At 37.9% G+C, this 25,266-nt stretch overlaps 1 protein-coding gene across 8 annotated transcripts in view; it reads left to right on the top strand.

Annotated features, from left to right (window-relative positions):
* Positions 1 to 1,639: 1,639 nt before the first annotated feature.
* gria2b (glutamate receptor, ionotropic, AMPA 2b) overlaps positions 1,640 to 25,266 on the top strand; it is a 52,070-nt gene continuing 28,443 nt past the window's right edge. For 2 of the 8 annotated variants that reach the window (XR_006821887.1, XR_006821886.1), the window contains exons 1-2: positions 1,643 to 1,778; positions 1,914 to 2,054. Coding sequence is in view for 3 of the 8 variants with exons in the window: in XM_046030809.1 (XP_045886765.1) it covers positions 1,694 to 1,778; positions 1,914 to 2,054 (226 nt within the window). In the remaining 5 variants the exon portion in view is untranslated. Of the gene's footprint in view, positions 1,779 to 1,913; positions 2,055 to 25,266 lie in introns of all 8 variants that reach the window. The other 6 variants (XR_006821885.1, XM_046030807.1, XM_046030809.1 and 3 more) reach the window with 5 other exon arrangements.

A 25,266-nucleotide genomic window follows, 5' to 3' on the forward strand; every position in this document is an offset into this window, starting at 1 on the left:
CGTTAGATCAAAGTTAAAGAGGAGATTCATTTGATGGTTATTCCTGGAGGGCATGAGTGATGGCCTCCAGCTGATGCACTTGAAAACTGTTCTAAGTATGAAATGTTGGCCTTTAACATGGTTTAGAGCAGACTTTCAGTTTTTCAAGCGACCGAAAGAAAAATGTGAAGGTCTCAATTAAAATTTTCTAATCAATATGCTTGTCTGATATTTTGTTATACAAAACAGTTCTTAAGGTTGCAAATATCTTCAGTAATATTCAATTGTGCATTCAGGAACTGTTAGGGGAGAAAGGATTACATCTTCCAGAGAGTTAAAAAATCTCAGTACTGAATTAAGCAGACTCAAGATAAAATATTGGCCATTTAGCTGAGTCTCTTATGAATTCACTGTGAATGTAGAAATGACACTTTTAGACTTCAGTCTTTGAATGTCAAATATAGATGTCAGAGGCATTTTTTATGTGCCTGATTTACAGCTGTTGCTGTTGCTGCTGCTGCTGTGTGTGGTTTCAATAGTAGGGTGGTGCCTTATTAGGTTCACAATCAATTTGACCTCTTGAAGTAATCTTTAGCAACCTTTATCTGCCTACTCGATCATTATGAACATCAGAGGTGAAACTGTTAATCAGTTTGTTAAAAGACAAAAATTTATTTTAAAAGTCCATAATTGTTTCAGTTCTTTTTCAAGCAAACATACCAAAAATAATATATAATTCCAGTTCCATTTGCTGTTTCTATCATTCTGGTCAATATATTATGTATTAGGCTGTTTAAATGTGTTACCTTGGGCTCTGAAAAATCATAAGTGCCATTTTTACTATTCGAACTCTTTATAGACTAAACAGTGAATCTAGAAAATAAACGAAAATTTAAATAATTGTTAGTTGCAGCCTTATTAAATTCTGTAGGTGTATCATGAAAAGTTATGCTGTCAAGGCGTATTGACTAATAGATCAGTGTGTTGTGCTTTTTTTGCTGATGAATAAACATTTTTAACACTATAATCTACTCGCATTTAAGTGTTCATTGGAATAGCCTATTGACATAAGAGACATTCGGTTAGTAAGGAAGGAAAGATCCCTTAACAGAAGCTTGGTAGGGAAGATGCCCAGACAAAGTCAGTCCACATGAGGTTCTCATTGTTTAGTTGACAACTGAACTTTGACAAAAAAAAAACAGATTGACATTTTGAAAAAGTGGGACTCTGAATCAACAATGTTCAATGTTAATGCTCCTTAATTAAAGCTTGTCACGTCTAAAACATATATCATTCCCATGGGAATTGGATTTGCAGTGAGCACTTGTGTCACCAAGGGGTTTCTACTCGGCTCTTTTCGTCTTTATCCGCCTTCTCATTAACATTCTTCACTTGTGGGTGTGATGCTGAAAGGATCTCCGGCGCGCCGAGCGGAGACGCGCAGTGTCCCTGTGCGTTTAGAGGAGGTATCAGCTGCCGGCAGGAGGGGAGCGACGAGGAGGAGCAGAAGAAGAGACAACAGACCTTCATCGCAGGCGACCATTCCTTCACTGCTGGTGTCCTAGCCACCTGCAGAAAATCGGTCCTTTCCTGCAGATTCTTGTTGTTTTCTCCCCAAAGCGGAAGGTATCCAATATGTGTCGGATCTAACATCTCCGGAGACAGCGAGGAATATCAGACTCCCTTGGTGGATGTGGACACCTAAACTGTGGACATGGAAAAGATAGTGAATTTATCCATTTCGGTTCTGCTGGTTTTATGGGGATGCGCGCTCGGGGGCTCGCCCAGTGTTCAAATTGGTATGTATCCATTAGTTCAAATGAAAAACAAACAAACAAACAAACAAATTGGCTAAAAAGCAACAAATTTGTGCGTAAAATGCTGAGAAAATATGGTTGAAAATTTTGTAAGTATTATATTTTTGTCGGTTTCAGGGGGACTTTTTCCAAGGGGTGCGGATCAAGAGTACAGCGCATTTCGGATAGGAATGGTTCAATTTGGCACCTCGGAATTCAGATTGACGCCTCACATTGACAATCTGGAAGTGGCGAACAGTTTTGCTGTTACCAACTGCTGTAAGTGACAAAACAATTCCCCCCTTTTAAAACCAACGCTTCTTTCTTTCTGCAAGAGTTCATGTCATCCATGTTATGCTTTTTTGTTTATTTTATTGTTTTCGTCCATTCAGTGTTGATGCCCATATTGTGCGTTTTTAAGATATGTGTTCAGATATCTGATGGAGGCTGATATCATCTGAGCCGTCTAATCCAAATTCTGTCAGCAAACATATGAGGCTGTGAGCTGGGTAGCTGAGAATGTACGAGCATCTGTTGGCAGGTGAAAGTTGGTTTCCACAGTAACAGTCAGTCACATCCATCCCTTTTCATTCCTTCAGATTCAGAGATCAAAAAAGACCACACTGCAAAAAAAAAAAAATCAATCCTGATAGTTATTTTCATCCAACAGTCTTTTTACGCCGAAATGTGTTTTTTTTTTCTAAAGTAAGTGGGAGAACGAGTGGGAGATACTTCTACTTGATTCCAATGAACGTCAACCTGTTTCTTGAATCCAATTCTAGTCCAAGTCATTTCTACTGGCAACCGATGTAGAGATCTGATGTTTTCTTCCTTATTGCTTTAAAAAGCAAAAAAGCAAACCTACACATCAAACAAGTAGCCTACACTCAATCATGTTGAATAAAAAATCTCTTTCCCTTATGTTTCCAGAAGAACAAATGAGAAAGGACTTGCTTAGGTTGATATTTTTTGCAGTGTGTAGCGATGTCACGTCGTTTCTCAGCTCAGAAGAAGCCGTTTCGTCCATTGTTGGCTTCTATAAAACAGCCTACATACACAGATTTACAATGGGCGTCACACCTAGTGACTGGGCAACGATTTTTACTGAGGATTAATAGCATACCATGAATTAACAGCCAGACCCTAAAATGATTGGCAGTTACTTGGGAAAATGCAGGGCATAATAGCTTTTGAATCACGGCTCTTGAGTCAAAAGACAGCCTGTCTCCCATCCAACTCCATCACTTCGTTTTTCTATCAGAGTTTTCAGTGTTAATCATTTATTTCATCAAAAGATCGAAAGTGCGGACTGTTTTCTTTAAAAAAGCGCAACAATGGGCAGCAAATATCTCCTATGGACGCTATTTTTAATAGCCACAGCTCGTACATTTAACTAGACGGTTGCCAAGCGACTACTCCTCTCAAAAGCCCTTACACATAAATCAAACGCTTCTGATTGGTGCGCATCGGTCCAACGATTACCATATAAAAGCTTCCTGCTTGGAGAGCCTCATTGCGCTCCACAGATCACAGCCAGAGCCATGTTGATACTTAACATACAAATATGATTGTTCCCTGCTTGTTAGGAAAACAGGACAGTGTAAGCTTCTGAAAATGTGCTAAGTCTTAAGAATATGTTGGGTAACTCTGGAAATATTGTCTTCTTTTTTACTCTTGACAGCAAGCTGCAGTAATCCAACCATTTTATCCCCAAATGCAGTATGTATTAGCTGGTTTACCATTGTTTGACTGACTTGTTTTTCATTCCTCACATACTCAAAAGGCATATTAATCATATCCTGACACAGTCTAGCTACTGTTTGTGCCCATTTTTTCCTTGTGTGTGTGTGTTTGTATGGTGTTACATAAACACTAATTTGATTATAAGTAGACTGAGTCCAAACCTTTGCAAACAGTTAACTTGGTTATCTTTATCAATTGTGATCAAAATCGGAATAATCCTAACCTGATTGAACTTGATTTAACCTGGGGTTCAGCCATTCAAATGACTGTGGCATGCAATTACAGTTACAGAAATATAACAGAAAGATCAAAGAGTGAAAAATATGTCCCCCGTATTCTTAATTTTAATGGCACATATTATCATTGCTGCCTTCTACACATCATTCTAGAAAATAACTTGATTACTAAACAAATCATATACATTCAGAGTTTTGGTGAAATACATGTACTGCAAGCCTTGTTAATAATTTTAGCTATTTTTTGGGGGTTATGCATAGTATTTAATGTGAATATAATTAACTGAATGGAGCTCCTGCATGATGGCTTATGCTAAGCAGTTGACACTTGTGATATTTCAGACTGGTGGGGTGACATACTGTGAGGTTTCTTCACCTCCACTTCAACAACACAGCTTCAGTTCAGTTATTATTTGGCCAACATTTAAACAGCAAATTACAAAAACCTGTACACAGTTACCAGTAACCCTGAGTGGATGACTGTCACACTGAAAATAGAAAAGGCTGTGAATATTGTGAGTGTTTTTTTTTGTGCTGTGTTGTCCCTCAACACAGCACAAAGGCTGAATGTATGGACATGCATACCTTTGGTGTTTCCAAAATGTGTGTGCATCTCTCTACCTCCTGTAATCGATAATTTGAGTGGGAGTTATAAGTAGGAGGGTGGCTGAGGTGAGGTGAGGTGGTGGTGGTGGTTGGGGGGGGGGGGTTGCTTTTAAGCCGGTAGATGGCAGTCTGCCTCACAATTCACTTGCATGTGCAATTATAGTTCATTAAAACTACCAATCTGCCGATAGTTAAAACATACTTTATAAGACAGTGCGCTGTGGAGAATAAAAGTATTGAAACTTACCTGGCATATTGAAAGCTAAAACATTAGAACTACAGGTTCTTGTAAGCTTTCTGTTGAGCTCCAGAACTCCTTGCACACTCCATTATCATCACTGCTGCTGTGAGCTTTCATATTGGATCCTAAAACAGTTGCATACATTTTTGCCTGTTATAAAAAAGAGTCTGACCAAAATTTGTCTTTAGCACAAAAATTAAAATAACTACCACTACTAAGGACCAAAAGTTGGCACAGAATGCTTGTTCACACATTTTGTATCAGTTAGTTGCAGACATATAATTTAATACATTTCATACTTTATTGGTTTGATAAAATATATTGCCAACTAGCCTTTAAGATTATGAAATAAGACTCTGGACATATGGATCTGCACCCCCAAAGACATATTACACTCTGGTTGTATTTGGCCTGTGCGGAAACATACTTCATCAATACAGTGTGTCAGAGACCGTGGGAGGGAGGATGATACATTCCTCCATCAATAACAGCTCATCTGGACAGCCCTGCATCTGCTGCCAGGACAATGGGAGTCTTTGCGACTGTGTGTGGTGTGTGCAGTTATATTGGTGTGCTGTCCACCCTGAGCAATACATTTAAAAGACTCTTGTTCAAAGTTCCTAGAATATAGCCCGAGACCCCTCATGGCTAAATGACTAACGCACCCTAAAAAACTTCACTGCTGTTAAAAATAATAGATATTTGGGGTGGATATTGAATTTCTAGGGCCATGTGTTCATATTTCAGCAGTAAAAAATGTACTTTACAAAGGTTTTATAACTCCTAACTAATAGTTTAATAGCGCATAACAGGTCAGCAATAATCCAATAACAAGAACAACTTTGGGGATTCCAGGCTATAATCTATATTGCATCAATAAAAGGCCTACCAATGCAGACTTTATAGCTCATACTGGGATATTTCCTGTGGAGCTACATTAAAGAATAAAGGGGCACTCCACCACTTTACACATGAAAGTAAGTTTACTTGTCAAAAGGAGTCTTATTCAGTCTATGAAAACCATTGTATGGGGTCTACTGTGGCTCTGGAGGGAAGTCTGTGAAAATAACCCTTGATGATGTCATCAGGGTTATCTCAGCTTGTTTCTTGAAACTCCAAATTTTAAACAATAAGCCTGTGTTTCGAGCTGGGGGCATTTTGTTTGAAATCCTCACAGTATCAAATTACTCAACTGAAACACCCTCTGGTCACAAGTAGACATTGCTTTGTATTAAGGGGCAACAAACATTTGGCTGGGATCTTCTCTAAACCTTAAAGACCTGTGTCCACCAAAGTGTTTTTTCCTGAGGCCAGCGTCTTTTTTTCAATTCACTGCCATGGGAGCACCGCGTATTTCCAACATGGTAAAAATGGCAGCTGCGTGATGAGACGCTGCATGTCTATCCCACACTGGGCGCTGGGTGCTTTATTCCGGTCGCCGAGAGTTGGAAACTGATCAACTTTGGGCAAAACGCAACACTCGTCACTGTCACGTTTTACCCATCCGTCCAATCGCAGGGCAGGAGAGGCGGGACAAACACCACACCAAGCCATCTCAGCCTCTTGAACGAAAGATGTGCCTCTTTATGTATATTATGTATTATAGCAACCAAAGCGTCTCAGCCGAAAAAAATGCTGTACCTCCAAAGCGTTTTCAGAAGAGCAGCTGGTAAAAAAAACTCTTTGGTGGAAACAAGCCCTAAAGGTTGTATGAACTCCAATAATCAGTCTTCAGAATGCAGTGCGGCTACAGCTTGTCATTGGCAGTGCAAAATATGACAACTTTTTTGACAACTTTTGTGTTACTTGAATGACTGAGACACATCACAGCATCCTCCTCTCTCAACTCACACGTTTTTTTGATTTGGACAAACCACACACAGCTGCAGCACAAGATTATTTAAAGGTAAATAGTTCAATTGTTTACACCAAATCATACAGCACCAATTTAATGATAAGCAGCAGTGTAAGCTTATCCACAGTAGGGTTGGACTTTTCCTTAAATGCATTCAATAGCGTTTGCATAATACTGTGTACCTGGTTATGTGCATGTGTGTGTGTCGGTGTATTTGCTTGCCAAATTAAACTTTATACTCTGCTATAGTATGCTCCCATGCTTTTATTTTGAAGCAAACCTCTCCTCCTCCTCTTAGAGCAGCAGAGCAGTTTGAGGTCACTGACAGCCGGCCAGCAATTTAACACTTCAAAGTTCTAGTTTGCCACACTTGAATCACGTCACACTTTAATTTCATGCATCTACATGCACATAGTATCTCAGGGACGCACGCATTCAGGGACCCCGCTGAATGATCAAAAGCCTAAACCGACCATATATGCGCAGCACAACATTAGTTATAGCCAATTTATTGTTCACACTTAATTAAGTGCATTCTCCTCCATTTCAGAGGGAGCTGTGAAATATTAAATAGGCCTGGGAGCTGGACGGTCAAAAAATGAGGCTAAAGAACTCTCAGTGGATCTTTGCTTGCCCTGAATACAGCCCCCAACCAAGCCCTTACCACTCTGTCCTCAAAAAACACAAGACTGAGATAGAATCACTTATAGCATGATTCAAAGGCTCTTAGCTCGGATCCTGTCTCACATCACAGTGACTTAGTTTGCTCTGTGCCTCCACGACAGGTGGCTCAGATGCATTTTTTGCCCTAAGCTGGGCGACAGTGGCTAGTACATCTGGTGATGGCGCATAGATAAGTTACTTGCCTTTGGTTTCGATTCCCACTGTGAAACATCCACCCTTGTGTCCCTGAGCAAGATGCTTAACCCCTTTGACATGTATAGCAATTGTAAGTCGCTTTGGATAAAAGTGCCAGATAAAGGTAAATCTCATAATTCACAAGCTACACTGACTACATGTTAAAGCCAAAATAGGACCTTAGAATGATGATTTATTTACAGTAGTAGAGTGACTGGGGAGACAAAGCTAAACTTAACAGAATCTCACTGGTGGCTTGTATTTGTTTTCCTCTTGGCTTTAAGAGTGTCATCAGGTTTTGATGGATCACTTTAAATATGTCAATCATGGCCAAAATGTACCAAAAGTGTCAATAACACAATCTAAAAGATAACCTAAGCTATTTACTTTTGATTTTACATACAATTATATACATGAAAGATACATAAGACAAAGTGAAAGACTTTTCTATTTGACATAATAATCTTAAATAAAGGTCCACTTACTTGATGTTTTCCAGAGCTTTCAACTGCATCTGACAGTCTTCATCAGTGAAAGGAGTTTATTCAGTTGTCATAGTTGACTCAGTTGCCATAAAATAGCCTTAACTTAAAGTGATGACAATTTAGTCAGCTTCTTTCGTTGACGAAGAGCATGAAATGCGGTTGAAAGTGTTTGGGGAAAAAAAGAAAGCAAGAATTTCCCATTGTCAAGAATGAATTATCATTACTTCATAACTCGAACCCATCTTTTTTCACATGAGGTTTGTTAGGTTGTTTTAGCACATATGCACTTGAGTATCCAGTTACTATTCACCCTGTATTATCACAGTGAAACACAGCTAGTTGATCATAAACACCCTTTAACATCAGATGGTTAAAATTCTGTACAAGACACCAAATTTTTGGTTCAAATTCAGTATGGTTAGGAGTATATGAGCAGAATGTAAAATCCATGCATGTAAGACTCCTGTTTTGATTTTTCCAATCCAGAACTTACTTAGAGATAGATAATGCAATATAGAGTCAACAAATAGCTTTTCATTTTCTGATGGAGGGTCCCATCCTTTTGCTGTTAAAGCATATAGCACAGAAAACTGACTTCACAACAGAAATCCTGTTTTTAGTTTATGTAATGGTACTCTGAATCTCTGTACCGGTGCCACGAAAGATGTATTTCTTTACATTCCTTTGGTTTATAAATAAAGGTCCAGAGATTGTCCCCTCAGAGCAAAGATCCTTATCCTAAAACGATGTAACCAAGGATTTATCCATGGTCTTCTATTTAGATGTCCCCTCCCATATATTTTATCTGAAGAATAAAAACAACTCATTCATTATTCTGCAGCCTTTTATCAAGCTCTAAAAGCTCAATATGTAAATTAGTCAGGTTTCAGAATAGGGCTGTCACTATTGCAGAAAATAGAGCTGTTTCAAACACTTTGTCATGGAAATGTATGGTAGCAAGAATGATTATAGATGAGCTTCCATCCAGAGTTCATCAGTGATATGATAAAAAGGATAATTTTACAACTGCATCCATAAAGCTTGAGGTTGAATGGAGTTTCAACCACAAGCTTAATTTTTTTAATTTATTTTTTTACCGTCCTTCTCTAAATTCAAATGCAACATTTAAGTCATTCAGGCTTCTGCTTAGAACATATAAATTAATTAACAACCAGCCTTGGTTTCTGAGAGAAAGATGTATAAACATACAAAAATACACACATTTCCTTAAAAACTTGGACAAAAACTGAACTGAAATATCTTGTATTCATTAAATTCATTATGTAATTCATTAAAATATATATATATTTTTGCCATCTTTATGTTTATGTACAGGGGAACAGTTTTGCATTTTAAATAGACAATTTATGGAACAAAACGCCTGCATAAAGTTTGGCAAAAAAAAATCTTGGCACAGGGACCATTTAATGTAAAATCTTCCAGTGCTTTTAGCCACAACTGATGGCCATTGGCTGATGGACTGACTAAACTTTTAAGAATTTGATTTACTATTTGTTTTACACAATAAAAGTGAAATAGAAAAATGCTCGAATTACAATACTTTAAATTAACTAAAACTTGTAAAACCAAACAAAGACAATTATACATTTGTTACTGTCATAGTATTACTAGTTAGCAAGTGATTTTATTTGTTATGGTATGTTAACATTTTTACATAAATAACACAATATGAAAACAGAGCTGTTCACCAATTTAAGAAACCATATCTATTAGTACAGATAAATCTAACAATGAAATATTTTTGTCATCAACAAGTTCACTTAACTGAGAATTAGTCAAATTTCCTGTAACTCTCTGAATAACCTTTTCTGCTGAAGGGGGATGCTCATTGGCATGCAAAGAAGAGAATCTCGTCATTGTGGTGATTAAGATTTGATCCGGTTGCCTTGTCTGGTCTTAGAGGGTGTTCTTGTCAAACGTATTTGTGTGTGTGTGTGTGTGTGTGTGTGTGTGTGTGTGTGTGTGTGTGTGTGTGTGTGTGTGTGTGTGTGTGTGTGTGTGTGTGTGTAAAAAGAGAAAGGGAAAGAAATATGATGAATGAAAATGACAGGACAGAGGCAGAATGACTTTTGATACTATAAATGACTATGATAAGCAGAGAGTGCAGTGAACAGACAGACATGTCCCTGTGCTCTCTGTTGTTGTAATGTTACATCTCGCTGAGCAAAATGTAAATGTAATGTAAATGTAAGGGAGACTAATGTTTAGGCCGGCTGTGTCCTTTAAAAAGGGCAGGATGACTCAGGCTAAAGGTGGATATGATCAGGGGAAGAAATCTGTGTCTCAGAGTAGCTGTTTGCCTGCTGTGTAACTCAGCAATAAGGTTATTAAACTGTTAATACATTCTTTAATTCACACCAAGGCCTTTATGCATATGGACATTTACAGGGACAACTGAGAGTGCTTTGGTCAGCTTTATACATAGTGATTTCATATTTTTGAATTAAGAAGCAAAAATCATCCTCTGTCTGAGTATGCGTAATATTGACTCACATCCAGGGTTTTCTTACCTGCTTAAACTTTTGTTAAAGATTGAATTTCTGTAAAACCTACAGTGGCATGCCTCCAAACAACCCAGTTCATCGACATGGAGGCCTGATGAATATATTTCCTTGCAGGTCTGCTCTTTTCTTTTGCCCTGTCTCTTAACTTGTGCTCACTTTGTCCATAATTTCTGTTTTTGCAAGACAGTACTATGGTACTCTTGTAAGAACTTGTTCCCTGACTGCTTAAACAAAAGGTCTCTTCTGGACTGTAGCCAATGCATTTCAGCAGCTGTTGGCTTGTCAGTTGCATTTTGTACAGTCAGCAAACTTTGTTATGGCATTTTGTAATCAAACCCACTATGAATATAATGACTTGACAGTGACATTTGATAAATATAGAGTGAATATCATTTTGATATTGATGACAAACTTCATCATCAAATCTTGAGTCTGCACACTGAAAGCATCTTTTTCATGTGTTTTATGTTTAAGTCTCCGGGTTCTGTTTTTAACTTGGCTAGGACACAAAAATTTGGGTTTTCAGGGAATCATCCCCATGCTCCCAGGGTCTTATCAGCATGTGTGTCTCTTGAAATAAATTAGCATTGTAAGTGATTGGTATGGGCTAACTTTGCAGTTCAAATTGCAAAAGAAGTTAAGGAGACAGGTGTCTCACAAATGCAGTTTGAATGTTACAAAGCTGTTCAGCCACTGTGGTGATTCAACGTCTGAAGTCAAGGAAACTGTTTGAGGGCACAAGGTTTGAAGAACTATAACATCAGAAAACTGTACTATAGGCTGGTGATTTCAATATGTAGACCCGGGGAAACATAGGCATAACATTTGACCTAGGGGAAAACATTGCTGAGAACATTAAACGCTTTGGAAGGTCTCCTTAATTTGTCATATGGCAGTTTTTCTTGATTGCTTAAATGTGTTTCTTGAAATGATGCCTCTTTTTATCAAAACTCTAAATACAAATCCACAATTTCTCACCAAATTCCCCAAACATCTTATTTTTAGGTCAAAATTAAGCTCTCCACTCAAAACCATTCAATCTTGCCCTCAGACACACACACACACACAGTTACACACTGGTGAGACAAATTCAAAACAATACTACAAACAACTGGTTATTAGTAATGTTGCTTGTGGTTCTCCCCCTCAAAAACCTTTTCACATGATGAACAACAAATTTATAAATAAAAACATTTTTATTCCTTAGTGTGCTGAACAGTAGGCTGCAAAACACCAAAAACAAATTATACTGCCCCAGCATCCTGTCTTTGGTCTGGGACAGGTCAGAGATTCTTGTTCTCCACCTCCTACTCCTCCTCCCTCAACCTCCTCCACCTCCTTTTTCACCTCCTCCTTACTCCTGCTCCGCCTCCTCATCTTTCTCTTCCTCCTCTCACATGTCCTATAGGATACCTCTTTCTTCAGATTTCTCTAGATCTATTGTTCCAAAACTGAATGAACTGACTGTTGGGCTGTGGCTGGGGGTTTTGGACTCGAATGCAGTACTCAGACTCAGAGACATAGAGTAGGTGAATGAGACAGGATTTATTGACAATATGCTGGAAGTCAGAGGCTGGGTTTAGAGAGTGGAGGGTCCAGGGGCAGCGCTAGGCTGGGAATCCGGGAATGGGGAAAGTCCGTAGGGCATGGTCCCACAGTCTCGGGCGTACGTGAGCAGGAGTGGAATTGTTGCAGGAGATGGACCAGGTGGGGATATCTGCGGCACAGAAGAACAGTATTAGTAGGGAACAGGTACAAGAACTAGTCTTAGGTAATGAACGGCTTGAACGAGACTGACTGGTAACGAGAGTCTACGATCTAGCGCTGAGTGGAGGCAAGGACCAGGTATAAAAGGCAGAGCATAATAAGGCTGATGGCTGGCAGCTGGTAAAAGGCTGCACACCTGACTCCACTCCTGCAAGAAGGGAACTACACACACACACACACACACACACACACACACACACACACACACACACCCCTACCCGGGAACAGGGGACCTAACACTGACTCTGGCCCTTTTATCTGTCTATTCAACGCGTTCTCACTCCCGACTCGTCACATATTGACGCTTGGTCAAGGCCCTTTGTCGTCGCTTTTGAATGACAGGTAGCCGGGTAGCCGTTTTGCATCAAATATTGGTGTTTAGGGATCAGCGGTCAAGTTAGCAACGCTTAGCAACAATAAATATGCAATGTCAAGTTAGACTTTCAAAATAAAACGCTAGTGTTTTCTAACATCGCCATTTTGAAAAGGCGCCTTATTAAAGTCGTGAAACGTTGCAGTTTGGTTAGGTTTAGGTATCATGGTTTGGGTTTAAATAACTATGTATGTCAGTTAACACAACGTTAACACATGTGTAAGTTAACTAATGTCACTTACGTTGTAACATGCCTAAATAAAAATATTTAATGTTTTCAGACATGTACTGGTCTTGATCTCAAACTGCCTGGCTCTATAATGATGGTTGTCCATTGAAGGAACCATGGGTATTTCATCATGTGAAGGCCTGTAATGCCACACTCTGTGGGTGGTTTCTTTTCGGATTATGTTCTCTTGTCTATGATTTTTGTGTAGTATTAGTATAATACCCTGCTGCTCTTTTCAGAGATAAGAAGGAATGAGAACAGTCCACCTCCAATTTGCAAGGTTCCTGTTGAAGCGTTTCAAAGGGAACGATAACAGCAAAGGTGGCAAAAGTGTTTTCCAAGAATAATATTAGAACAGTGTTTACAACAAATGCAGGTTAAAAATATAAAACTCTGTTTCAAATCCATTTTGTTTTTGTGACTTTGAACCGTAAACTTCATTAGTTTTATAGCTATTGTGTCCTTCTTATCTACAATCATGGACACGTCTTATCCTGCAACAATGCACGTTACTGGTCACTTTAGAAGTAAAATGGTATGGGCTTTATTTTTCATACAACTGCTAACAAAATACTCGGATTATAAGCTACAGTTACCAGCAATTTATTCACATTGTGTCTTGGTGCCCCTGCCAGGTCACCTGTCAATCAAAGAGATATACTGACTCGCCCACTCAGAGGCTTGGAGACTAGGTTTAAAGTTTAAGCTGCAACACTTTTTAGCAGAGAAAAATAAGAAGAAAGTGTCACAGGATCCAAATAAAATAGAGAACTTCACTATGAATCACTATGATCTGAATACCCCAATTGTCAGTCTGACTTAGTCACCTGGAGATTTGAACCCTGGAACTTCAGACCTCCAGCGTAGGTGACTCACTGACTGAACTACCGGTGAGAGGCGGTTTCTACACACCTTCTCACAAGTTGAGGTAGTGACGTCACATGTACCAGACCCGGACAGTTTTGTCAGTTTTAACTTTAAACGCCTACAACAGTCCAGATGTTGGTGAGAAAATTCTGAACAAAATCACACATCATTCTGCTGGTTTTGGGTGTGTTGTCCATTATTTTGGTGGCATTTGATCCAAACAAGAAAATGTTGTGCATGCTGTACAAGTTATAGCAAGATACTAAATATCACGAATATCTGATCTAAAAACCCTTTGAAACATTGATATTGGCCATCTAGAGAATGTCTATGTGGATTTTGGTAGCGTTTGAAGAAAGGCTTGTGGAGATATAGATGTTAATTGAATTAGCATATTCTGAAAAATATAGAGTGACTGACTTCTGAATTGACCATAGGTTTCAGTGAGGCAAACATTTGTCACATATCAGTTCAAAAGTTCAGCTTTCAGGACTGCTCAACGAAGCTCGGACCGAGGATCTGAACAGATGCGTCAAGTTTGGTTAAAATAGCTTAAGGCAATTTTAATTTATGGGCATTTATGTAAAATTGTACGACAAGACACGAAAGTAAAAATTTATATAAAAAACAAACCGATTGATGAACTTTTGATCAGCGCCGACCGTAGATGATTCTGCCAAAGTTTCAGGTCAATTGCCGAAACCTTCTGGAACGAATTTGCCAAAATAGGTTTTAGAGAAAGGTGGTAAAACAATCGCATAATTTGACATTTTTAGAGCAGAAGACCATTGGAGCAAAGATGCAGATGAATCCAGAGATTAAAATGATGTAATAAGTTTGACTCTAAATGAAGCTGTTTGAGATAATTGCCAAAACGTATAGTTGATTGTTATAGCGCCACCATGAGGTTCATGTGTGCTGTCTGTAGAACAAATTTCCCCTCGGGGACAATAAAGATATCCTCGATCCTTGATCCATTTTTTTTACCTGAGTAGTGGGTGGAATTTGCAACCTACCTGCCAATTTTGGTGAGTTTTCGTGCAGCAGTTTTTGCTGACCAAACACTTTTAGCAGAGAAAAAAAAGAAAGAAGAAGAAGAATGAGAACAAAACCAATAGGGCTCCTCCAGTCGCTATGCAGAAATTTCTGGTTTTATTTAGCTGCTTTAGGTATATAAAAGCTGATGATAGCACATTCTGTGGATCAACCTGAATAGTAGGATAGGAACTTGGCTATTTTTGTAAGTTTTTAGGGCTGTGAGCACCACAAATAAAATTACATTCACCTCCATTATATAGGAGTTAAGGCAGAAGGTTTAACCTGAGGTAGATATCTCAAAAAACCTGGGCACATAAAATCAAAATCATCTGCATGGCTATATGCTACTGCAGCTGTTATTTTAATGATGTGAATGTACTAGCCCTCGTTTAGTAGTTTTCTATCTGTATGGCCCCTTAATTGGTAGTAGTGGCAATTCTGGTAGGAAAGCACTTAATCCCCAAGATTTCTGTAATAGTAATTGAATCAATTACAAAAGAAATAATGCACAAAACATCATATCTAACTGAAAGTAGCATACTTAACAGCATCAACCTCACACGCTCACTTAAATTCAAATTCCCAACAATAAAACCAATTCAAAGAGGAATCAACCACAAGGAAAGTCAAGTATGAAATAGGTGCTTGGACAAAACCATTAAATGGACAATGACATGGATAATTAGAAGGAGATAAGAAAACAAAGTGAAATATGATGAGGCAGAGAAAGATAGGACTTTGGCCAACGGCAGGTCCACAGAAGTCAAGTCAGCACCCCATGTCCACTGGCAGGTGAGATCACTGTGTGTGACACGTCTCTGAGAGATAGGGCCTACAAACAGACATACACACGCACAGAGCAGATATCTTCAGCCACATGCACACTTAGGCAGCAGACAGGCAGAGAGTGTAATGATGCAGCAAGCAAGAGGCAATTCCAAAATGTTCCCAACTGTCATCTCCTATTTCAACGCAGTGAAACAAAAGTTAGACAAGAGGCTCTTGGTCGTGAAGTGGAAATGGTAAGGTTGCTGATACACAGGTAGGCTCTGAGTTTGGAACATGTGGGCTATATGTTGAGACCTACAGTATAATGTAGCAGTCCAGACCAGCCCCAAACATTTCAAAGCTTAAAGAACAGCCATCACATCTCTTAGCAGCTCCACACCCTCCCTGCTGTGATAAAACAGCAGGAGAAACACTGGGAAAAGGGGCCAGCTGCATAAATTATCTGGCATTTTCTGATGTCACAGTTTGCTCATGAGAAAGAAAACAGAGTAATAGCCTTACATTCAATAAAATACATCTAAATGCTAACCGTTTATTCTCTCTTCACTCTGCCTAAATGAATAGGATTTCAGATGATAGACACAGGGATTTTCAGATTTGTATAATATTGTTTAAAGCAAGACAGGTGAATCTTGAAAGACTTCTCAAAGAAAGGTAAATCATTTCTTTAGTACATTAGAGTGGAAATTATTTGTGACAGGAGTTAAAGGAAAAACACAGACCATCTTCCCCAAAAATACATCCGTTACGGTTGTCTATGTATACGCATAGGAGTAAGTGAGGTAAAGTAGTATAAAGAGCCACAAAGTCTGTGTAGGCAGTAGGCTGGTGTAGATTGGATGGGTCAAACACAGGACTTTTTGTTTGCTGTGTAAAACCAAAAGTCAACATTGACTAATTTATACTTATGTACGTAAGTTAAGTTATGTCATGTGACTTACTAATGTAACTTAGATTGCAGTTGTTTGTTAGGTTTGATTAAATCCAATGTGAATATGGTGGGGGTTTTTCTGTATTTTAGCACTAATGGTAGTAATATGGGAAAGCTTGATGATATTGTGATACTGAAATTTTTGGCTACAGTAATTGTATCAAAAAATATTAATACCAGTCCATCCCTAGTCTGAACCAAATTTGAGAGCAACATTTGTTTAATAGTTTGATGAGACATTGCACAAAAAAATTGTGGCATGAGAGGGGCAGTCAAGGGATCACTAAAGATTCATCATACAGGAACCATGAATGTCAATGTTTTGTGCCAATCAGTCTGGAAGAAGTTGCTATATCACAGGATAAGTGTAAACTTTGACCTGCTGGTGACACTAGAGGAAGAGTTGGGATCACCAAAGTGGGCTTCATCCTGTGGTGACCATATGCAAAACATTTCATGATAATATGTCCAATAGTTGTTGATATATTTCGGTCTGGACCAAAGTGGTGGACCAATGCTATACCCACTCGGATGACCAAGCAAATAAACAAGAGTAGATTTTACACTCCAACACAATATAATGGCAATAGAATGAATTAGAACATGGACAAAGGAAGATGCTTGTTACAAAGGTCTAGACAACAAAACAAGACTGTGCCAATAGTCATCACTATGTCAACTTGTTATTGCATAATTATCCAGCCCTCATTGCAGATACTTGGCTTAGTTTACAGTAAAATCACCCACATTAAGCAGCACCTGCTGAATGAAGGAAGGTTGGACTGAACAGAGTTAGGAAAATACCTAAAACATCTATAATCCTCACAATTTCTACAACATGACTATCCTTATCACATTTAATACTTTGATACACTTCTATAATGCACATTATTTTTACATTTTAGCCATGCAAAGGATTACTGCTGAGCAAATATTAGTATGTTATGATCAAGTGTTCTGTCAGCTGGTATGTGTTGTGCTGGCACAACAAAGCAGCATTCTGTTTAACAAGGTTGTTTGTCAAAAATTGTCAGATTTGCATGAAAATCCCCCACAGTGAGGAATATGTCAAATCCCATGAAAGTTCTTAATGCTCACTTTATTGTTGAAAACCGAGGTCTCCGGAAGGTCACAACTCCATTTGTTTCCTTTTGAAATATGAGTGTTGTGTAATCTTTTTCTATGGGACTTTTCACTGGTACCCTTTGACAAAGACACAAACTCAAAAGTGATTTAAACAGTGCAAGTGAGCACTATGAACAATTAATCCATTCTCAGGAGTTGATGTCTTTCTCTCAGTAGGATGTTTTATGCAAATAACAGTCAGTGTGCATCTCATCATCTTCCTTTTGACATTCAGAAATGTTTAATTAGGTCATTTCATCTGTTACCCTGGAAAGTATAGTGTAGCATAGTATACTGTAAATGTATGTAAATGTTTATTTACGTCAGCTGCTGAATTTAAAACAAGTCATAAGTGACAAGCCTTTATTTCTATTTTCTTTAAGAAAAATATCTTCAAGTTTTCTGATCTGCTCCCATTTTCACTTGCAGTTGAGGATGTGCTGTTTATGCAAACTTAACATTGTTAAAACAATGTCCGTGTTTACACGTTGCATTGATAAGGTAGTACGACTTCCATTCCATAGAACTAATTCCATACAACAACAGTCACTTCCAAGTAGTCAACTAGCAGTTGATTTGAATTGTTGAGATATGTAAAATTGTTAATTGTTGTACTGTTGTCATTTTCATCCATAACTGTAACTTTTAAAGATATATACAGTTATGCTGTGCTTATTTTGTGTACTGTGTTGCTTTGCTAGCATCTTTGACAGGTAAATTAGCTCTGCAACCTTAAGTTAGTGAAAGATTTGTTATTATCATAACATAGTTAAAACAAAGTCTTTCAGGACATGGTCAACCAGTTCCTGGTAGGCTTTTAATTTGAAACAAAAAGATGCCACTAACTCTTGACACTCTGTTTTTGAGGTGCAGACATGAGGACCAAAGGTACAGAATTCTGCAGGAAATGTTGACTTTTATTGATTAGAACATTGCTCAAAAAACAGAAAGTAGATTATTTCATGAATTAATTATTTAATGAAAGCAAGAGAAAATGAGTGGTTTGACTGGTGATATAATTAGTGCTGTGTAAATTTATATTGTACTAGATTTGCTGAGAGTAACTCAAATGATTTTTTTACCCAGCCTTGATTAGATCATTTGTTTGCCACATCCCCGGCTAGTATTCATTTACTAACTACCTGCTTTTATTTGAGAATTATGGTAGCAGAGCACAATAGACTTTAACCAACCTAATATTACGGCCGAAGAAAATACTTGATTTTGATAGGCAGGAGGATGTGCTCAAATAATTTTCAAATAACCACACAACCACATCACTGCTGTAGTTTCTACATGTTAGAGTAGAAGTAATGTGTATTATTATAGAATTGTATATGTACTGCATTCTTCACCAAATTGAATGCCATGTTCACTAAATCACATTACTTCTGAATGTATTAATTCAAGTGTTGAAATGAAGTGATGGATAGATGGTGGTTTGAAAGTCAGGGACAGAGATATGTACGAAGGACCAAGGAAGAGGGGATGAGTCAAGGGTCAAACGGAGATGGTGAGCTGATGAGAGGCCTGGAGAACAATATATAGGACAGTAGCAATATCTCGTTGATGGAATGACTCATGGGTCCACTCCCTCTCTGTGGCTCCTCTAATGAGAAAGAGGACAGAAAAAAGGTTTGGGAGAGGAAGGATGTGAGACAAGGGACAAAAGTGCTCTGTACGCCTAAATAGGCTGTTACTTTTTACAATGTTCCTGAAAATATTAGGATTCAGTTTAACTGTGATGGAAAAACTTCAACAGGAACCATCAAAGACAGGATTATGTGTACAAATCTCTCTTTGCTTTGTTCCACCTCTCTGAGTTGATTGTTATTCATCTTTAGCAAACACTGTATCTAGCTGCTATGGCAGCTGCTCCCTCAGAGGTTGGATGAAGCTGCGTTTTTAAAGATGTAACTAATTTTGCTCTGGCAGTCTCCAAGATCATTAGAACATATATCAGCAGATCCAAAGTCTGCTTTGGCATTTCCACTAAAGGTCAGTGGACAAACATTGTTTTATTACAGGAGGCAGATAATATGTGAACAAAGAGGATGTCTGTAATGCATGGACTGACTTCATAGTATCAATATGACTGAAGAATTTTGCATTGCGCTTAGTGGGATAGATTGGCGTGCTGTTGCACAGGAACAAAACATATTGCTTCTCTTTCTTCAGATCTAACAAGTAGGACTGAAACTCAGTCTGTATTTCTAAGGTAGGAAATAAAAAAAAATATGATCAAAGCACAGGATAATTGGCATGAATAATTAGCTACAAATTAGCCTTTACAGACAACTGCTGCTACTTAGGATTTTGTTTAATCTTTTTGCAAGCTTAGGTATTACTTAATGAGAAGTTTGAGTATCTCATCTTTTTGTCGTCAGAGCAAGACAGCATGAGTTTTTTTATAAATGCTTGTTAACGTGTATGTAAACATCTCTGACCTTTTTATAATAGTGAGTAATGATAAGGAAGCAAATACTTAATAGAAAAAGACTCTGACATTACCATTTGGAAGACAGCAATGATTTTGGCTTCGGAAGCATCTTTGAGTTGTCCTTGCTTCACCTACAGCATTGTAAGACAGACCCCACGACTCTGTGTGAGATCTCCCAAGAGAGCTAAAACATGATGTTTATTTATAAATACTTGTTAACGTGTATGCTGTTAATTAATGAGCTTTAGAGGTGCTGGTGGATTTTGTTACCTTTGGACAGAGCCAGGCAAGCTGTTTTCCCCTGCTACAAGTCTATTTCCCAAAAGGTTTGAGCTGGCTTAAAGTATTAATTTTTTTTTTTTGACCAACTATCTTCACCAGTTTTGTGAGAGTTCCTCCAAAGCCATAGAACCATACAACTGTTTTCACTGGCTGAATTGATCTAATCATGACTATTAAACTGACTTTTATCTATGAAATCAGTGGAAATGTCGATGTTATTTATACTTTTGATTCAAAGGTGATGTAGCTACTCTTGTCAGCAGTCAAATTTAATGAATAACTGGTGTAGACAAGTGGGAACCTCCGGGTTTGAAAAGTGAAGCCAGTGCGGAAGTGCCTGAAACCTGCATTCTACCTAATGGCCAGCAGTGGTGATCACTGGTCGCAAAAATAAGTACAATTGTACAGATGTCTACGACAAAATTAGTCTACTTCTCTCTTGATTTATTACCCCATTTAACACTTTCCTAATGAGTTTTTGGTCTCAGTCACTAGTTTCAAGTTTTCTTCAATACAGCATGGCAATAAAGCAGGGTGTGCTTTGACATGTTGCTATCAGAGCATCCCTGTCAGGTGGAGCAATGTGTATCCCTCCCCAGCTCCACGCTCCCTTACAAATATATTAATTTCTGGTTTCAAAAAAGGAAGATGGCGACAGCCAATATGCCAAACTCGAGTCTTCAAAACAAACCAATGGGTGACATCATGATGGCTACGTCCACTTTATTTTATACAGTCTATGGGCTTATAAGCCTTCACACACAGTCATGCCTCACTATACCCCTTCAGCTACTAGTGAAGCATTCAAAAGTGCATAGATAACAACAAAAGCTGATATGACGATCGGGATGTTGGGGACTCGGTACATCAATCGCACATTGAGCCTTTAGTATAAGGAGCATTCATCAGACTCAGTTCTTGTGAAACCTCCATCCTCCATCCACAGCCATCAGAAAGCCTCCAGGAAACAGGTCAGTGAACAAAAGGAGAGGGAGAAAGAGAGAAGGAGACAGAGAGAAATAGGATCGGCAATGGGAGGAGGGAGAAGTCGATAAGAACAGAGTACTGTTCTTCTAGAAACCAGCTGCCAGAAGAGCTGCTCAAAGTCAGACAAAAACACTTCCCAGTGCACTTTGCCGGCCCACAGTGAAACCTCCCAGAAGTCTTCCTATCGGCCACTGAAGAGCATGACTGAGAGCTGTCACCCAGGCAACAGTCTGCGGTGTTGCAGTGCATGTATGCTTAGCAATGAAAGAATTTCATGACGACAAGATTTTCCAGTTTCCAAGTTAGTTTGTTTTGTCATATAGGGAATTTGAGGTTATATAACCTTTTTTAAATTTACAACTTCCACATGTAATATTTATGGTAATTTTAAGAAATGTCTTTAAACAAGTGGAGTAGGAATCTAACCGATTTGACAGATTTCTTCAGTTGCTTTCAGAGAAATTACATTTAAAGCCTTAAGACTACATGAAATGACGTACCGAGGTGAATATTTTCTGCAGTGCAGAGAGGGAACATGGCTGAAATATGTTACCCTGGCAACAGTCTACAGAGGGAAAGAAACCAGATCATGTCTTTATGAGATGCAGACAAAGCTCTTAGAAGTTATAAAACGCTGCCTTCACTCCATAAATTTCATAGATTATTGATAAATATTTTGCTTTCCTATGTTGCAGGTTCCAGCCTGGTGAAGCATATCAGGTATTAGGTTTTAAAATCCTTTAACCTAAAGAAATCCTTTGGAAATAGGATTTCAGCTGAGGACCATACAGCATATTAATTTAGATGACAAGAAAAGATGAAAGTCTTAAAATTGTTCTTGTGTCAGAGCCTCAAGTCAGAAACATCTTTGACCATTTTATAATAGTGAGGTCTAATGATAAGGAAGCAAATACTTTACTCTGACAAATACCATTTGGAAGACAGCAATGATTTTGGCTTCGGAAGCATCTTTGAGTTGTCCTTGCTTCACCTACAGCATTGTAAGATTGTAAGACTCTGTGTGAGATCTCTCAAGAGAGCTAAAACATGATGTTTTTTTATATATGCTTGTTAACGTATATGCTGCCTAGGACGAAGTAGGAACATACAAATGTTATTTTTATTAAGAAAGTTTGGCCGCTCTTGCAATTACATTTACAATTCGCAATTGTTTTGATGATAACGAGTAGTTTTCATGCCTGTTAATTAATGAGCTTTAGAGGTGCTGGTAGATTTTGTTACCTTTGGACAGAGCCAGGCAAGCTGTTTTGCCCTGCTACAAGTCTTTATGAAACATGGGAGTGGTATCAGTCTTGAGTAACTTTCAGCAAGAAAGTGAATATGCTTATTTCCCAAAAGGTTTGAGCTGGCTTAACATAACAATTAAAGCATTAATTATTATGTAGTAACCAGGTGCAGATATTGCAGGATTAACAAATGAAATATGTTTCAGTGAACCCTAACCATAACCCTTTTGCAGATCAACATATCTGCAAACATATAAATACAACCAGTCTTTAATATACATACATAGGCCTACTTGGTAATGGCAGTTTCTTATAAATGAATATAATTTTCATGAATATTCTAGTATTTTGGTCTACACTCATGGATAATGACCAACTATCTTCACCAAACAAACAACCGCATTTGCAGGTTTTTTGAAGAAACTCTATATCTTTTCAGTGTCAAAGGCAGAAGAAGCTTAACAATGTTATGCAAAAGTCTTGGGAAGAAGGCTTTAGATGTTGGTTGAGTATAGAAATCATGTGACTGACACTGACACCAGTTGTATGGGTTGTTTTGGAAGTCACTAATAAACCACCTAGTTTTTTTCAGAGATATGCAAGGTCAAGTTCTAGCTGTGCAGCAACTATATAAGTGAAAAATGTGCTCAGGTTGCTCTGACAGAAGGTGTGGTGACTATAAACTGCCTCGCAAACTGGTGACAGATCAGTTTTACATAAAAGCAACAAAGTCCAGAAGCCTTTTCCTTGGGGTGAGAACAGGAGTGTTGAAAAGGGTGAGATATCTAACAGTCAGTTCTGTTAGCTGTTGCTGGACTGCTGATGATCATCAGCACGGTGACGTGGTATGTGTGTGTGTGTGTGTGTGTGTGTGTGTGTGTGTGTCTGTGTGTCTGTGTGTCTGTGTGTGAGTGTTAAACTGATTCATCATTTTGCTGATGCACCGGTCCTTTGTTGGTCTTCTATTAAATATCAGATAGTGTTGTCTACTTCTTATTTAATGAATTTCCTATCAGATCACTACAGCATCTGCACATAAAAAACATTTCTTGCTTGTTTTTTAGGTGTATTTTTGTTCTTAGTTAAAATAAATGAAATACTGAAACTATTAATAATATACTAGCTTTAACACTATTTTTATTGTGATCAAACACAATAAATCTCTATCTGTATGTTTTGGGGAATCATTTAGGATGATCAAACTAAGTGGACTTGCAAAACAAATAAGCCTAATAAATTACCAGAATCTGTCATCCTCTCATAAAATTCCTCTCTGATGCAAGGCATATTATATGTCTGCTGAATTTGGATGTTTTATTAGCATTTAATTTATGCAAGTTTAATCTTTGATCAGTGACAGCAGTATTGTAAACAGTGGTGGAGATGCCTTTACTGCCATAGTGGTGAAAATGAGGGCAGCTAATTGGGACAGCTAAATATATTTCACAGGGTGCACCTTCTCCTTGGAAGTTGATACACAGTTCCAGAGTCACTGCTGCGACAAATTTAACATGCTGGTGATAATGAGGTGATTAGGACCTTTTGATGACCACAGAGTATCTGATGCAAGCTTATATGTCTGTGCTACAAATGATGTACATGAAGTGCAGGAACACTTTATAAAGTTGTTACAAAGAAATGAGACTCTTTTCCATTTCCAAGTCAAGCCATTAATCTAACCCCTTTAGACCAGTTATTGCTCTGTATTGACTGTGAGCAAATTTCAGTGGTCAGTAATTTAAAAACCTTTACTTTCAGTGTTACTTTGGAGAAATATAGACAGCAAATAATGTTTTTCTACCTTAATTATATTTACTATTCACAAAGTAAGATTAAGCATATATTTTAGTCAAATATTTAAAATGTATAATTATCTATATCAAATCAACCCATCAATGAAAATTTAATATAATATAATAACCATATTCTGCAAAAAAACAAAACAAAAGCTGCATTTTGCATGAATGTCCCAACCAGGCTCATAAATAAATAGTCATAAAACTAAAAATATAAATGAATAAACCAGTAAATGAATAAGTAAAAATCAAAAAGATTTTTAAAGATTGAACTTAGTCAGCTCTGCTAATACATCCTGTTTGTTAATATATGTGTACTTTTGAAATGCAATTCTTATTATTCCTTTTTTTCAAATAATATAATTTAGAGATATATTAAATGTAGCTTTTGATCTACATATAAAGCTTTGTCTTACGAATACATTTTATGTTTTACATTATCCTTATCAAAAGGTTCATTTAATTCAACCATTCAACATGTTCTAGAGGAATTTTTAAACCAACCAGCTCCAACAACCACAACCTAACACAGACACATATATTATGCGCTATGCATTATTGTCTGTGACTACAATGTTAGGATTATGAGTTCCCAAGTCGACAGTGTGTTTATCTTACTTGAACATTCGCAGATTAAGTGCTGCTTTTAAAAAAAATCTTTTTTAACATAAATATATAGAGGAAAATCTAGGTCCATCCCACAGCTTACAGACCCAGCAGTTAGCAATAATAAGATTTGTTTCAACATTTTACTCTTGGTGCCTAATTAGGGGGACTTCGTCAACACTAAAAGATAAGATTTCTCCAGTTGCTTCTTTTTTTCTGTGTTTATAGGGGGATTTCTGAGGGCAAATAGTCTCTTGTTTCATTGAAAAGCAGTCAGATGTGACAGAGGCATAATGGCTTTTTCTGCAATCCTCACTGTTTGTAAGTGACTTTTTGTGACTGGCTTTTCTTCTTTAATTGAACATTTTTAAATTCCATATTGACGAGGCACACGTAGATGTCTCGCCCATTAAAAACCTCTTGCTCTTCATTCTTTTGCTGTCATATTTCAGAGCCAGCAAATTC

The sequence above is a fragment of the Micropterus dolomieu genome, linkage group LG19, assembly GCF_021292245.1.
Source record: "Micropterus dolomieu isolate WLL.071019.BEF.003 ecotype Adirondacks linkage group LG19, ASM2129224v1, whole genome shotgun sequence".
In the NCBI taxonomy this organism is placed as follows: Eukaryota; Metazoa; Chordata; class Actinopteri; order Centrarchiformes; family Centrarchidae; genus Micropterus; species Micropterus dolomieu.